The 16,161-nt window shown below is 40.2% G+C and overlaps 1 protein-coding gene and 1 pseudogene across 2 annotated transcripts in view; one reads left to right on the forward strand and one right to left on the reverse strand.

The window, feature by feature from the left end:
* Positions 1–1,067: 1,067 nt before the first annotated feature.
* Positions 1,068–6,494, reverse strand: LOC106598770 (protein odr-4 homolog; annotated as a pseudogene).
* A 1,861-nt stretch (positions 6,495–8,355) lies between these two features.
* Positions 8,356–16,161, forward strand: part of LOC106599100 (nucleoprotein TPR) — a 32,177-nt gene continuing 24,371 nt past the window's right edge. For both annotated transcript variants that reach the window (XM_014190164.3, XM_014190165.3), the window contains exons 1-11: positions 8,356–8,620; positions 9,621–9,725; positions 9,837–9,904; positions 10,025–10,112; positions 10,213–10,316; positions 10,514–10,678; positions 12,144–12,236; positions 12,317–12,397; positions 12,592–12,679; positions 12,890–13,021; positions 13,213–13,307. In XM_014190164.3, the coding sequence (XP_014045639.3) occupies positions 8,470–8,620; positions 9,621–9,725; positions 9,837–9,904; positions 10,025–10,112; positions 10,213–10,316; positions 10,514–10,678; positions 12,144–12,236; positions 12,317–12,397; positions 12,592–12,679; positions 12,890–13,021; positions 13,213–13,307 (1,170 nt within the window). In that variant the 5' untranslated portion in view covers positions 8,356–8,469. The remainder of the gene's footprint in view (positions 8,621–9,620; positions 9,726–9,836; positions 9,905–10,024; positions 10,113–10,212; positions 10,317–10,513; positions 10,679–12,143; positions 12,237–12,316; positions 12,398–12,591; positions 12,680–12,889; positions 13,022–13,212; positions 13,308–16,161) is intronic.

Consider the following 16,161-nt stretch of genomic DNA (forward strand, 5'->3'; position numbering starts at 1 on the left):
CTTTAAAAAAGAATGTTCTTTTTACTCTATACATTTTCCCTGACACCCAAAAGTACTCGTTACATTTTGAATGCCTAGCAGGACAGGAAAATGGTCCAATTCACACACTTATCAAGAGTGGTCATCTCTACTGCCTCTTATCTGGGTAACTCTCAGTGCTAGAGGTGTCACTACAGACACCCTGGTTCGAATCCAGGCTGTATCACAACTGGACGTGATTGGGAGTCCCATAGGGCAGCGCACAATTGGCCCAGCATCGCCCAGGTTTGTCCGGTGTAGGCTGTCATTGTAAATAAGAATTTGTTGTTAACTGACTTGCCTGGTTAAATAAAGGTAATTTTTTTTAAATACATTTGAAAAAAACTCACTAAAACACAAATACATTGTTTGTAAATGATGTCCCTGGATATCTGTAAATTAAAGAAAAAATGTAATTGTATCGTCTGGTTTGCTTAATGTAAGGAATTTGAAATTATTTATACTTTTACTTTTGATACTTTACACTGGTTGATATCTCTTTTGATGACCTATCACAAAGGCGGCAGGTAGAATGTTCATTCAAACGATGCTAACTCATGTGGCTCATGCAAAGGAATGCATTTTTTGTAATGTCAGTTGAGTTGACTCAACAAAATCACAGCACAGATTGAAGGGTAAACTTCCTGGTTTTCACTCACAATGGCTGCCAGTCCACCCACAATGCCACCATTTACTTGAACGGGCATGCCCATTCTATTTCTACGATACACACACAAAATCAGGCACACACTCACAAAAGCATAACACACACAGACGAACGCGCAGGCACATAAACATGCACGCACACATACAAATTAACTTCAGCAAGGAAACTCTGAGCCCTTGTTATGGGCTACAAAAAAAATAAAAAATACGCCCTACTCATGACATTCTTACCAATAAGATGATGATCTGGGCTCGGAATGTCTGCTAAACAGCCTTCACGTTATTTTTCTGAACAGAAAAACATGACTTGTAATAAGCAGTAATATGCTCCTATGAACTACATTGCGCCACCAAAAGTAGCGCTGTGCTTACCAGTCCTGCCACTAGCTACACTTCATCAGGCATCGTTTTGCCATAGATGAGGCAAAGCCAAGTTCCTCCTGAAACACACAAGCAAATTATTAGTTTCACTAGAACTAACATTTTAATCCACTGTCCTATTTGAGAATATAAAAAAAGGCAAAGTGAGCTCTGCTAAAGAGGAACTCACCAGGCATTCCCTAAAATGTACTGTTTATTCATCTCTCATATAGTGATGTAATGCTGACACGCTTAATAAAGGTGTTTTAATAAGGGTGTTATAAGCATTCATATGGAGCTATAACAATACATCAGGTAATAGTATCCAATATAACCCCCATCACCTTCACACACTTTTCCATGTCCTGTGGTAAGACATGCATCTCTAACACGGGGAACAGCAGGTCCAGTTTCACTGAACATGTAAACATTGGCCAGGAAGTACACCCCCGCCACTGGTACTTCCAATCAGCAGGCTTGGCAAAACTCTGAAATTACCAATCAGAATAAAGTTAAGGCTTGTAGTATTTCCAGGGCTGAATTTGAATACAGAAAAGAGAAAGTAGAGGAATATTGACCGCTTTAAAAAGGCAATACTGTCACACATATTAACTCATCTTGGGATCTCGAACATCAAATGTTCAGCAAACGGCTCTGAGTGATACAAATATTTTCCAATGCTAAGGGTTCTCCTTGTATCAAGCACACCACAAAACTCGACAAAGATGTCACCACATTTGTCATGGACTTTAGTGAGACCATTGTTCATCATTTACTGTCTTTGGGCAGTAAATAGATGATGCAATTGAGACCAATTTGAGCAGATGTGAAGCGTGACCTCAGTAACATCCTCCTTTGTGAGACTCCATATTCGTCCCTTGGATATGTGCTTGCCCACTACAAAGATCAACTACAAAAAACACACTCTAGTTTTAAGAAGCCCACTTTCTAGTAATGTAGTTCCTGTTATTAAAATGCATGATCTTTATATATAATAATACTCAGATGGATTTAGGCTTTTGAAACATTATTGCCCCAGCTTTAGTTTATGTGTTGCTTAACTGTCTCAATGTATTTTGAGCCTCTTTGGGCAGCTCAGGTGGGGTGACAAGAAATATACCAAAAACTGAGAAACCTCCCTGTAACATCCGGGAAACCTTCAGAAAACATACATTACTACATAATTATACATTATTACAGAGTGAGACTGAGATACAAGTAATTGCTCACAGTGGTAAAACTGTGTCATGAGAACTAACTATAAGAGCTGACATTTTCATTTTAAAAGTTGTATTATTATTATTATTATTATTGTATAAAATGCACTATTATCATTATCTACCTGTCTGGCATGCTCAGTGACCCAGTCCAAGTCCAGGTGGTCCAGTGAGGTCCCAGCTCTCCTGCTGACAGATGGGGAGCCCTGTCCCTCTGTGTCCTTCTGAGGTGTCCTCATAGCCAGCACCACAAAGTCTCTCTGGGACGAACTCTGACAGAGGGGGCTAGGATGTCCTACTTAGGAGTAGTTAGAAGTCCTACCAGGAGTTTTTCTGAGTCCCGTGACCTGAATAGGAAAAACTCTGGGCCCTCTGGAAAAAGTAAGCTATTTTCTGGTATTTTCTGTTTTCTACTAAAACAACTTTCCAGCTGAAATAATACATTTAATAAAAATGTAGATGAATTTATTTATATATTTCTTTTATTTCCGATTTTTCAAGAGGTGCTGCACCTCTCAGCACCCCTACTTCCCATGGCTGCGTAAACATGAATATAAACTACATTTATTTGCAGACGATCTCCTGATATACCTGATCAATAAGGAAAACTCAATACCCCCTTGTTTAAAATATTTTCTGAATACTCTAAAATCAGAGGATATAAAATTAAAGTGGTTAAACTTAAATAATGCCAATAGGAAAAAGAATAACTCATCATCTACAGCAATCCTTTAAGTGCACCATGAAAAATATTAAATACTTAGGATGCTTAATTTAAGTGACATCAAACAACAAATATATAAAGATAACTTTATCCCATTATTCAACAATATGAAAACAGATCTAATTAAATGGAACAATTTTCCCAAAAATCTTACAGGTAGAATAAACCTCTTCAGAATGGCATGGCTCCCAAATCTATTTCTGGTAATACCAATTACCCCACCAAAGACATTCTTTAAAAAAGTATACTCGGTCATAACAGACTTTATGTGGGAAAATGAATCTCATAGAATAAAAGGAAAGTTTTACATCTCCCCAAGTCTGAGGGTGGTTTTAACCTCCCAGACTTGGAATTGTATCAACACGCAGTGGCGTGTATTCCTGGATGCCAAGGGAACACATATAAAATGTTTTTTCTTTCATCTCTCTGTGTTTCATAATTTTCCTTCAATTTGCAAGAGTCTGAATGTATCTCACCGGAGAAAGCATCCGAGCGAGAGAAAACAGCGCCCCACTGTCTCAGTATGTGTAGGCCATCTATCTGACACTCTGGTCAAAAAGTGTTGCCACCTGTAGCATTGAATGCAAAGGAAGCCAACGAGTATTTGGCCTCCCTTGATAAAAAAAAGTATAAAATAATAGCCAATCAGCATTGAGCTAAACTGAGTGAGCTCAATTGTGAATGGCCCTGGCGCACTAAAATAAAGTGTCAAGGGAAGCCAGTTTGGATATGGCTTCACTCCTATCACATGGCATCGAGAGCATACATCATTGACAGACAACTTGAATTGTTGCATCTCATTATGTTGATGTCCTCAGGTGGCTAGCTAGCTAGCTAAAATTGGCCCTTTACTAAATTAGCTATGGATGGAGATAGGGATTTGGACTTGTGGTTTTACTTAATTCTCTGTACTGGCCAATGGTTGTTACCGGCGATTCTGATCTAACCATAAATCCCTACATTGTGCCCCTTGCCCGAGAGGATGGAAGTTCAATATGTAATGTTAGCTAGATGTAGAAGGCTAATGTTAACTAGCTAGCGTTGCCCATGAAAGGAAGTTAGGCTAGCGAGCAAGCATTTTAGCCAGGTAGCCTAGGACAACAAAAAATAAAAGCGTGTACTTTATAACAGAGTCATAGACCGTTTCGTCAACATGAAAGAGAGGAGGATGGCATTGGCGTTCCTCTACAAGTAGGGTGAAGCAACATGTTTTTTCTATTTGCACGAATGCATCCACACACACACACACAGAAATTAGAATCATGGAAAGCCACATCATATTTAGCTTACGTTGTTTGGACTAAATTGTTTTTGGTATATTTTAGTTGTCACTGTACTAGACTAAGCAGAGGTGATTTGATGATATTGAAGTGGGGGTCTTGGCTTCTCCAGTGATTTTACCCACGCACCGCTACTGTCAACTCGCCACCCAAGGCTTTTACTTGAGACATACACTGAGTGTACCAAACATTAGGAACAACTGGTCTTTTCATGACAGACTGACCAGGTGAATCCAGGTGAAAGCTATGATCCCTTATTGATGTTACTTGTTTAATCCACTTCAATCAGTGTAGATTAAGGGGAGGAGATAGGTTTAAAAAAAGCCTTGAGGCAATTGAGACATGGATTGCGTGTGTGCCATTCAGAGAGTGAATGGGCAAAACAAAAGATTGAAGTGCCTTTAAATGGGGTATGGTAGTAAGTGCCAGGCACACCGGTTTGAATGGGTCAAGAACTGCAACGCTGCTGGGTTTTTCACGTTCAACAGTTTCCCGTGTGTATCAAGAATGGTCCACCACCGAAGGGACATCCAGACAACTTGACAACTGTGGGAAGCATTGGAGTCAACATTGGCCAGCATCCATGTGGAACACTTTCGACACCTTGTAGATTCCATGCCCCGAAAAATTGAAGCTGTTCTGAGGGCAAAAGGGTGTGCAATTCAATATTAGGAAGGTGTTCTTAATATTTTGTACACTCAGTGTATTGTTAAATGGACTAAAGAGGAACAATGGGTACATATTGTTTTCAAAGGATAAAGCTAAGAACATTAAAAATGTAATAAGAACACTATAACAATATGGAAGAAAATGAAACATTCTACAAGAATCAATACCACTCCCAAAAAACACACCCCTATGGAACAATTCTTGGATAGCTTTTCAGAATTCACAATAAACTGGTCCACATAGAAAAAACTAAAGGCATAGAAACCATAAATGACTTGTTAACCAGAAATACAGTTATTTCCATTACAGAATTAAAAAGCAATTTTGGACTGACCAATGTAGATATTTTCAAATACATGTAACTTAAGTTTCATATCACGAAAATGTGATTTGAAATCATTTGGATATCAGAGCAATGTGGAGGGAGCCCTATTTGATTCAGAAAATTATACTAATATGATAGATAAGATATACAAAACCTTGCAGAGAGCCTCTCCAACCAATAATTAAAAAGAAGAGATATTGATTGGCACAAGATGGAGGGAGTGTTTGAACATAACTAACGAAATTACAGTTCACGAAAATGTACGCTTAATCCAGTATAAACTAATGTATAGAGAACAACATTCACAAATTCTACAGCTCAATGGCAGAATCATGTCTTAAGTGTAAAATGAACAATGACTCAATAATTCATGCCTTCTGGGAGTGCGATAAAGTCCAAAAGTTATGGGCGGAGTTAGAAAGTTGGCTGTCAGAAGTTTTACAATTTACTTTTAATCTGTCTATCTGCATATTTCAGGATGCGGTGAGATCCCCAATGGGTTGGACCATACTTTTCTCATCAATCGTCTAAAAAAACTTTTATTTAAATTGTAAATGAAATGATCCTCCATTGTTAAAAACAGTAGATGAATCAAATGCTTTATTATTATTTTTTTAACTTAAAAAAACATTGTGTCTACAGAGGGAAATAGAATAGTGCAATCCGGGGCCAAATGGCATCGTGTCACAAGCACTGGAAACGCCCAATGTATGAAGAATGAGAGGGAATGTTGGAGTGAGAGAAATGGGATGGGTATGGATCGGGTGGGTGGGAACATGTTAGTTTGAGTAGGTGTGATGTCATTGATGTTTGTTGGAATTTGTGTGCGTATGTCTATTGTATACTGTCTATGCATGTTTTCTGATGTTTGCAAATTAAATTAAAATCTTAAATAATAATAAAACAGTGAGGGAGGGACGACCTGAAGTGGTACTTTTCGTTTTCCATTGCAAAACATTTTTCTATGATGTGTAGCCTACTAATGAATACGACCCTGACACCTATTAGGGAATGACGCATAGATCCATGATAAGTGAACCTTACCGGCCAATGAGAAGTCCTGTGACACAAGATGGACGGAGATTGGACAGATATTTCACCACCACACCCTCCACTATGTAGTCTGCCCATTCTAACGTCAGAATAAAGACGGAGAAAGGCAGCGAGAGAACTGTAGCTTTCTCTTCAATCATGAAGCCCTGCAAGTTATATTCAGAAACTGTGAAACACGACATTTTCCAAAATATCACTGTAGATTATTTCAGATAACTATAATGGACAGTACTTCAGCAGAAGTTAACGTTATAGTTAGCCATCTCAGTCTGGCTTGACACGTTACATTAGTGGATGGAAAGGTAACTTGGTTTTCAAACAAACACAAATCCTCTAGAGGTTTGACAATCGCACAGAGGTGTAAGATTGTATCCTTATGAGTTCCACCTAAATGTATTAAAATGTAGGCTTAAATTCGTTGTTATAACGTTAGCTACCTGGTTGACATGAGTGGTTACTTCATGAACAGTTCCAGCAGAAAATTAATATGGTCGTCACTAATTAACACAGTCATAATTATAGCTAAACCCAACCCATTTCTACAATTTATATTTTTAAAATCAGATTTTAAACCTAACCACACTGCTAATATTATGCCTAAACTCAAATAAGGGACCAAATTAGTGGAAACCAGAGAGGAAAAGACGAAGCGAGAGGGTTTTACTCCGCCCAAAATCTGTCTACGAAATAAAACCACAAAGAGAATAATTTTTGTATGCGAGTCAATGGAAGTGTCGAATTTTGGTCAACACAAATGTAATTACTAATTTGCTATTGTGAGGCTTATTTGATCGAATAAAAGAGTCGTTCTGGTTAGACTGTTACGAATACACTGACATAAGTGGACGCACCTGATATTTCGGCAACTTTGAAAAAAAACACGACTTCATATCAGAGATGGGAATAACTTGTTTTCTGTAATACTTTATTGAAATTGTTACATTAAGGACTTTCGAGTAAAATAGGCAGGTGCCGCGTTCATAACAACGGGGAACTCGGAAGTATCCGACAATCGTGCGTTCAAAACTGGGAACTGAATAAAAACGAGCTCCGACATGGAAAAATCGAGTTGGACGGTCATCCAACTCGGGAACTCTGGCCGCTTTCTTCAACTCCGATTTTTTTCGACAGAATAACTGTTGTGAACGCTCGGAAGTCAGAGATTTCCCAGTTGTTTTGAACGCGGCAATACCCCGCCTTTTAGAAGGGATTGTGTGACGATTAGTTTAGCAACCACGTGACGCAGCCTGCCAACGTGAACGCGATTGGTCAATAGTCTGTTGGATGGGGCGTTGATTCCTATTCATTGGCCACTGAGATTCCTATCGCCTCTAAATTGTACACCGTAAACCTTAAACCCTAACCTTTACTAATTACCTAACCTTAACCGTTGTCCACTTAAATTGGGCGACGTCCCAACGATATTTTTAGATGGTTCAATGAGACAGATATTTCACCGGATGTATAAATGTGAAGCATCTGCTTGGCGTTTGCACGCACTACCAAATATGGTAGTGAGAGGAAGCCCCGGGGTCACCAGTGGGAGAAGATGGAATAGATTTTGGACGACATTCTGCACATTTTCTTATCGATGAAACATTTTATCTCAATACCGTTTTCTGTTCACAAAACTAAAATCTGTCGAACAGAGTAGACTAAGTTTAGTAGACTTTACCCTTTGCCAAAGTAAAAATGGCGTTGTTTAGAAGGATTGCAAATACCAATTTAGTTCATCCACACGTGCACATCAAAGTAGGCGTTCCCTAACGGAAATATACAAATGATGATAGAACGCCCCAGTAGGATCTCACTAGCTTGGCTTTGCCCTCCTCCTTGCTTGTTTTGCCCACTTTGACTAATTTCTTCCCATTTGAAACGATGGGCTTTGGTCAATCTTGCTTTAGTTATTAAGTTATACACAGAACAACGAGTTCGTTCTAAAAACGTTTTTGGTTGATACGTGTGGCGTCGCTTAAATATACGTCACTGCATCCGAGGAAGATGATTGGAGAATATACTCTACTCCCATGATGCTCCGCGGTTAATGTTATCTGTCGCTTATTGACAACGTAGGTTATGCTACTCGAGGTCAATTTTGTCTTCTTCTGATAGCTAGCCCAACGAAGTTGCTTTGCGCTGTTTTGGACTGGTTGGGAGATGGCGGCAGTTCTGCTCCAAGTGTTGGAGCGTACAGAGCTTAATAAACTTCCTAAAGCTGCTCAAAACAAATTAGAAAAGTTCCTTACTGACCAGAAGAATGAAATCGAATCCCTCAAAACGCAGCACGAGCGGTTCAAAGCGGACTGTGGTAAGTGGAGCACTGGCTAGCCGGTTAGCTAGCTTTAGTTAGCTATTTTTGTCAATCAATTTAACTTTAGCAGCTGGTTGGTTATATTTGACGTTACTATTTAGCTAATAATCTATGAAGCTGGTCTTATTTATTAGCTACCACAACAGTAACGTTATAGCCTGAGATGGCAGTAATACAGGCCCTGTACTGTAACGTTAGCTGGTTGAGTGCAATGCTTGTTTTGCAAGTGCGTTTTAAGTGAAGTGAGTTTCCTAAATAGTTAGCTCGCTACCGCTACCTTCTAGGAAGGGGTAACTAAACTGATCACGTTTTTTTCAATATCCATCCTCAAATTCTGGCTCTTACACGTTTCTCATTCATAGTTCCAGTGTTACTCATTCTTGTCTAGAAGACTAACGTTAGAGACACCAGCTACCTACATCATATTATTGCCTCCCATGTCAATGTGTTGTACCTAGATTGTATCGCTAGCCCTTGCTCACGACAACTTTCCATTACATAAGATTAATTGGACGATGGCGTCTTCTGTACGGGGGAGTTTTGTTAAGAGCCCTGACATTCAATCTGATCATTAACACGCATCGCTTGTGGTACGGTTGAGGAAGCATAAGGACCTTTAATATCAGCGAGAAATAATAAAATAAAGTTAAATTGATTCTCAGAGTTGGGGTTAGTGTTCCCACAAGCCGGCCAGTCAAGAGGCGACCACCTTAGCTAATTAGCAATCTAGCATGCTTCGAACGCCTGTGTGTGAACTAACTCGGGAAGATTAGCTGAAGTATAGTTTCGTCTGCTGGAGGCACCCAAAGCTGTATGGATCTGTGCAAGAATGCTACAGTAAGTGTATAAGGATTATTTCTTGCTGATGAAGGATAAGGGCCATATGCTACGAAAGCCATATTCCAAGGATGATTGTTGACATTTCTAAACGTGTTTGAGAGCTGGCCTATCGCCTGCCCATGTGTGACATATCCCCCATGCCTTACTACACATATAGAGCAGCAATACTTTGACGTTGAGAAGAGGTTGGCAGAGAGTCAGGAGCAGATTGTGTCTCACACCCGGAATTACCAGACTCTCAAAGAGGAGAATACCAAACTCAGTAAGTAGTCTGTTGTTTTCCACACTACCAATGTTGACATTCCACCTGTCACACAGTCCAAGTCCAGAAGGTTAGATTGAAGGTTAAGTGTTATATTCTCTTTCTCTGTAGTCGAAGAGCTGAACAATCTGAAAGGTGTGGATGTGGAATCGTCAGAGGAGAAGGAATCAAAGCAGCCGGTGAGAATATGCGTATCTTTCTTTGTCCACGTGACCACTTATGCATGCAGAAAGCGTTCTCATCAAACTTCAGGGAATGGAAGGGCTTGAGCATTAACATATATCATAATTTGATCTCAGAGCAAAGCCAAATATGAGATTGAGGCCGAAAGGCGGGAACTGGCTCGTCTGCTTGAAAAGAGAACTCAAGAAGTGGAAAATCTCACCGGTAAGACACGGACTCGGTACATGCGAGTTCTTCTCATTGTAAATTATTTGTTTGTCTTACTACCTGCTATTGTTCCATATGATAAGTGTGTTTTCCGCAGAGGATGTCAAGCGGCTCAATGACAAGCTGGTGGAGACCAACACAGCCAAAATAGATCTACAGCTCAAACTGGATGAGATCCAATCCTCTGAGGTCTCCATTCAGGTGAAAGAATCCAGAGCCTCAGAGCGTGCTAGCCCTTTACTTTTTATTAACTACATTGCCAACATAACAAGGTTGTATTTCAAGCACTTTGAGAAGCAGATTGAGATGGGAGGCCTCTGAGAATGCACCTGTCTGATCATCCCTATATTGTATTGATTACAATGATTGCTTAAGGACTTCACACATTGTATTTCCAGCACCGTGAGAAACGTATGGAGCAGGAGAAGGAGCTGCTGCAGAATCAGAACACGTGGCTGAACTCTGAACTGAAGACCAAGACAGAGGAGCTGCTATCAGTCTCCAGGGACAAGGGCAAGGAGATCCTGGAGCTCAAGTGCAGCTTGGAGTGCAAGAAGGACGAGGTACTGTACCATAAGGCCCACTGGTTTTATGACTACTTGTGCAAATATATCATATATGCTTCAATTTCACCAGGCTGTTCTGTAATTGTATGATCTTGTTTAGGATAACAGTATACAAAGCAATAGACATAGAAAATGTCAATATAACTCTTAGCAATAATGATGTGGCGAGCATTACATTTCTTTGGTATGAATATTGTGACCATATACAGTGAGGGGGGAAAAAGTATTTGATCCCCTGCTGATTTTGTATGTTTGCCCACTGACAAAGAAATGATTAGTCTATAATTTTTATTTGAACAGTGAGAGACAGAATAACAACAAAAAAATCCAGAAAAACGCATGTCAAAAATGTTATAAATTGATTTGCATTTTAATGAGGGAAATAAGTATTTGACCCCTCTGCAAAACATGACTTAGTACTTGGTGGCAAAACCCTTGTTGGCAATCACAGAGGTCAGACGTTTCTTGTAGTTGGCCACCAGGTTTGCACACATCTCAGGAGGGATTTTGTCCCACTCCTCTTTGCAGATCTTCTCCAAGTCATTAAGGTTTCGATGCTGACGTTTGGCAACTCGAAACTTCAGCTCTCTTCACAGATATTCTATGGGATTAAGGTCTGGAGACTAGGCCACTCCAGGACCTTAATGTGCTTCTTCTTGAGCCACTCCTTTGTTGCCTTGACCGTGTGTTTTGGGTCACTGTCATGCTGAAATACCCATCCACGACCCATTTTCAATGCCCTGGCTGAGGGAAGGAGGTTCTCACCCAAGATTTGACGGTACCTTTCCCCGTCCATCGTCCCTTTGATGTGGTGAAGTTGTCCTGTCCCCTTAGCAGAAAAACACCCCCAAAGCATAATGTTTCCACCTCCATGTTTGACGGTAGGGTTGACAGTTCTTTTGTGTTTCTTCCATTTGCGAATAATCGCACCAACTGTTGTTACCTTCTCACCAAGCTGCTTGGCGATGGTCTTGTAGCACATTCCAGCCTTGTGTAGGTCTACAATCTTGTCCCTGACATCCTGGGAGAGCTCTTTGGTCTTGGCTATGGTGGAGAGTTTGGAATCTGATTGATTGATGCTTCTGTGGACAGTTGTCTTTTTTACAGGTAACAAGCTGCGGTTAGGAGCACTGCCTTTAAGAGTGTGCTCCTTATCTCAGCTCGTTACCTGTATAAAAGACACCTGGGAGCCAGAAATATTTCTGATTGAGAGGGGGTCAAATACTTATTTCCCTCATTAAAATGCAAATAAATGTATAACATTTTTGACATGCGTTTTTCAGGATTTTTTTGTTATTCTGTCTTTCACTGTTCAAATAAACCTACCATTAAAATTATAGACTGATCATTTCTTTGTCAGTGGGCAAACGTACAAAATTGGCAGGGGATCAAATACTTTTTTCCCTCACTGTAGAGCAGTGTGTTATGTCCTTACACCCTGTGGCTTCCACCCTCTCTCTAGGTCACAAGACTTCAAACCCAAGTCACCAATCTGAAGAACAGCAGTGAGAACCTGCAGAAGCGAGTGGAGGACCTGATGACAAAACTGAAAGAGGTTTGGTGTAAATTCAACTGATTATAAATGGGATTATTGATAAGGAACTATACTGTTATCGATACATCTATGTACTGTAGGCTAAAGACCATCATAGCAGCATGGAGGAGAAGTACCGCAATGAACAGAATGCCCACATCAAGCTTACCAACTTATACAAGGTAATTATCTGACTATTCTTCTAATGTACTATGCTGGAATATGTCTGAGCACTGTTTTTTAGTATGCAGGGGTATGTTTTAGCACTGTTTTGCATTATGTACAATATTTAGTGTGAACATTTAGGCATATAAGGCATTCATAGTAGTGCAGTGGTAGCTTGCTAATGGTCCGTTCTTCTATGTGGTCTCTTTAGGGGTCAGCGTCAGACGCAGAGTCCAAGAACGAGGAGTTGAACAGGGCCGTGGAGGAGCTGCACAAGCTGGTGAAGGAGGCTGGTGATGGTGAGATCCACAATGCGTGCACTCTGTTTCCAATTCGTAATAGTTGTTGTGTCAACCATTAATTGATACAATCTAAATAATATCATATTTTGAAAAGACCCAAATGTTATAGGAAAAAGTAACACTTTGGTTTGGCTGAAATCTAATAGAAAAATTAATACAAATGTTTACATTTTTTTATAATTATGTCATGGCTCTTCCTTCCAACAGCGAGACAAAACATGGAGAAGAAGCTGGCAGACATGGAGGGGTCAAAGAGCAAACAGGAGGCTGAGCTGAAGGAGAAGTTTAAGAAGATGGAGCTGGAGAACGCCAACTTGCGTGCCTCAGATAAGAAAAGAAGTATGGGACAGTACTGTATATCTGTATTGTCTGGAATTTTTCCTTTAGCTACAATCTGAATCTATTGACCTTGGACTCCTCAGTCCTTTGTTCACTTGAAATTGCTTATTTGAGATATTATCTCATACTGCAGGACAAGGTGTCTAACTATGGAATGAGGATTGTTTTTTAAAAAGTGTTGATTTCCTCAGGCATGCCAGTGCTCACAGAGGAAGAGTTGGACTCCATGTGTCCGACCGCAGCTGCTGTGGCCAAGATTGTCAAGCCTGGAATGAAGTTCATGGAGGTAAAATTTTGTGATGAAGCATTGAAATGAAATGAAGGGTCCAAAAGTCTCGAAGATACAGTGCCTTCAGAAAGAATTCATACCCCTTGACTTATTCCACATTTTGTTGTTACAACCTGAATTAAAAATGGATTAAATATATATTTTTGTTCAAACCATTTACACACAATGCCCCATAATGACAGTGAAAACATGTTTTTAGAAATTTTAGCAAATCTTTTGAAATTTAAATACAGAAATATCTTATTTACATAAGAATTCACACCCCTGAATCAATACTTTGTGGAAGCACCGTTGGCGTCGATTACAGCTTTGTCGTCTTGGGTACATCTGTATCAGCTTTGTACATCTGGATTTGGGGAGTTTCTCAAGCTCTGTTAAGTTAGATGGGGAGCGACGGTGAACAGCAGTCAAGTCTTTCCACCGATTTTCAATTGGATTCATGTCTAGGCTTTGGCTGGGCTACTCAAGGACTTTCACATTCTTGTTCTGAAGCGATGCCAGGGCTGTTTTGTTTGAGTGCTTGGGGTCATTGTACTGTTGGAACGTTACTCTTTCCCTCAGTCTTAAGGTGTCCGCATGCTTCCCAGCTGAAACGGGTAGGAAGAGTTTGTACATATATTATGAAGACATTTTGTGACGTTTTGGACTTCGATTACATTTTTTCTGGAGTCAAGCCGAAGTCTATGCCCCTTTGTTGGTGATTGGCTAACTGTAGGGATTCTTCAATAGTCTTTGTTATTCAACGAGAGTCGTTTTCATGCAGATTTCTATATTGAGAAATACTGCATCAAACATCTTAATGTAAAATTGCGCAACTAATATCTCCTAGGCAAAAACGTCAAAATTAATGACGCTGTCTCGTTGTTGGCAATCAGACCTACCACTGTTGTCATCTGCAAACTTGATGATTGAGTTGGCAACGTGTGTGGCCACACAGTCATGGGTGAACAGGGAGTACAGGAGGGGGCTGAGCACGCACCCTTGTTGGGCCCCAGTGTTGAGGATCAGCGTAGAGGAAGTGTTGTTGCCTACCATCACCTCCTGGGGTCGGCCCATCAGGAAGTCCAGGACCTAGTTTCACAGGGCGCGGTTCAGACACAGGGCCCCGAGCTTATGGCAGTCCCAGAAGGGGGAGGAGCAATGGTCAAAAAATATTGATGAATGAGTAGCCCAGGCGATGTGTTGATAAAACGTATATCTAATTAGTATAATAAAAACATCACCATAAATAATCTGTCAGTTTATGCAAGAGATGTTTTTTTTGCATGGGATGCATCTCCATCCACCGCGTTAGCCGACGTGGCACTTCCACATCTGCAGTGAAAGGGGGCAGAGCTAGACCATCACAAAAAATCGGTCTTTTCACGAAATCGTCTGTAGCGTTCAAACGGTTTGGCCTTCAAAACTATTATGACCCCTCTATAGAAAGATGACTCTCACGAACACGTACATGACCACAGGCCTCACAATACCCGTCTGAAGGTCCCCCAGTACCAGTTGAAAAAATGAATGGAAGTATATATGGAGACTGTTTCGTGACAAAAAAAGGGGTTAATGTAAAAAATAAAATGCATGTTTCCAGGTGTTTCTTATCTCACAGATATAGGACAAACTAGAGGTTGACCAATTAATCGGAATGGCCGATTTTAATTAGGGACGATTTCAAGTTTTCATAACAATCGGTAATCAGCATTTTTGGACACCGATTATTGCCAGTTACATTGCACTCCACGAGGAGACTGCGTGGCAGGCTGACTACATGTTATGCGAGTGCATCATAGAGCCAAGGTAAGGTGCCAGCTAGCATTAAACAGATCTTTAAAAAAAACAATCAATCTTAACATAATCAGTAGTTAACTACACATGGTTGATGATATTACTAGTTTATCTACCTTTTCCTGCGTTGCAAATAATCGATGCGGTGCCTGTTAATTTATCATTGAATCACAGCCTACTTCGCCAAACGGGTGATTTTAACAAGCACATTTGCGAAAAAAGCACTGTCGTTGCACCATTGTGTACCTAACCATAAACATCAATGCCTTTCTTAAAATCAATACACAAGTATATATCTTTAAACCTGCATATTTAGTCAATTTTGCCTGCTAACATGAAATTCTTTTAACTAGGGAAATTGTCACTTTTGCATTCTGTGCATGCAGAGTCGGGGTATATGCAGCCGTTTGGGCCGCCTGGCTCGTTGCGAACTGTGTGAAGACCATTTCTTCCTAACAAAGACCGTAATTAATTTTCCACAATTGTACATAATTATGACATAACATAGAAGGTTGTGCAATGTAATATTTAGACTTAGGGATGCCCCCTGTTAATACAGTGGGGGAAAAAAGTATTTGATCCCCTGCTGATTTTGTACGTTTGCCCACTGACAAAGGATCAGTCTATAATTTTAATGGTAGGTTTATTTGAACAGTGAGAGACAGAATAACAACAAAAATATCCAGAAAAACGCATGTCAGAAATGTTATAAATTGATTTGCATTTTAATGAGGGGAAATAAGTATTTGACCCCCTCTCAATCAGAAAGATTTCTGGCTCCCAGGTGTCTTTTATAAAGGTAACGAGCTGAGATAAGGAGCACACTCTTAAAGGGAGTGCTCCTAACCGCAGCTTGTTACCTGTAAAAAAGACACCTGTCCACAGAAGCAATCAATCAATCAGATTCCAAACTCTCCACCATGGCCAAAACCAAAGAGCTCTCCAAGGATGTCAGGGACAAGATTGTAGACCTACACAAGGCTGGAATGGGCTACAAGACCATCGCCAAGCAGCTTGATGAGAAGGTGACAACATTTGGTGCGATTATTCGCAAATGGAAGAAACACAAAAAAAC

This window comes from Salmo salar, chromosome 03, assembly GCF_965601325.2.
Source record: "Salmo salar chromosome 03, fSalSal1, whole genome shotgun sequence".
NCBI lineage: Eukaryota > Metazoa > Chordata > Actinopteri > Salmoniformes > Salmonidae > Salmo > Salmo salar.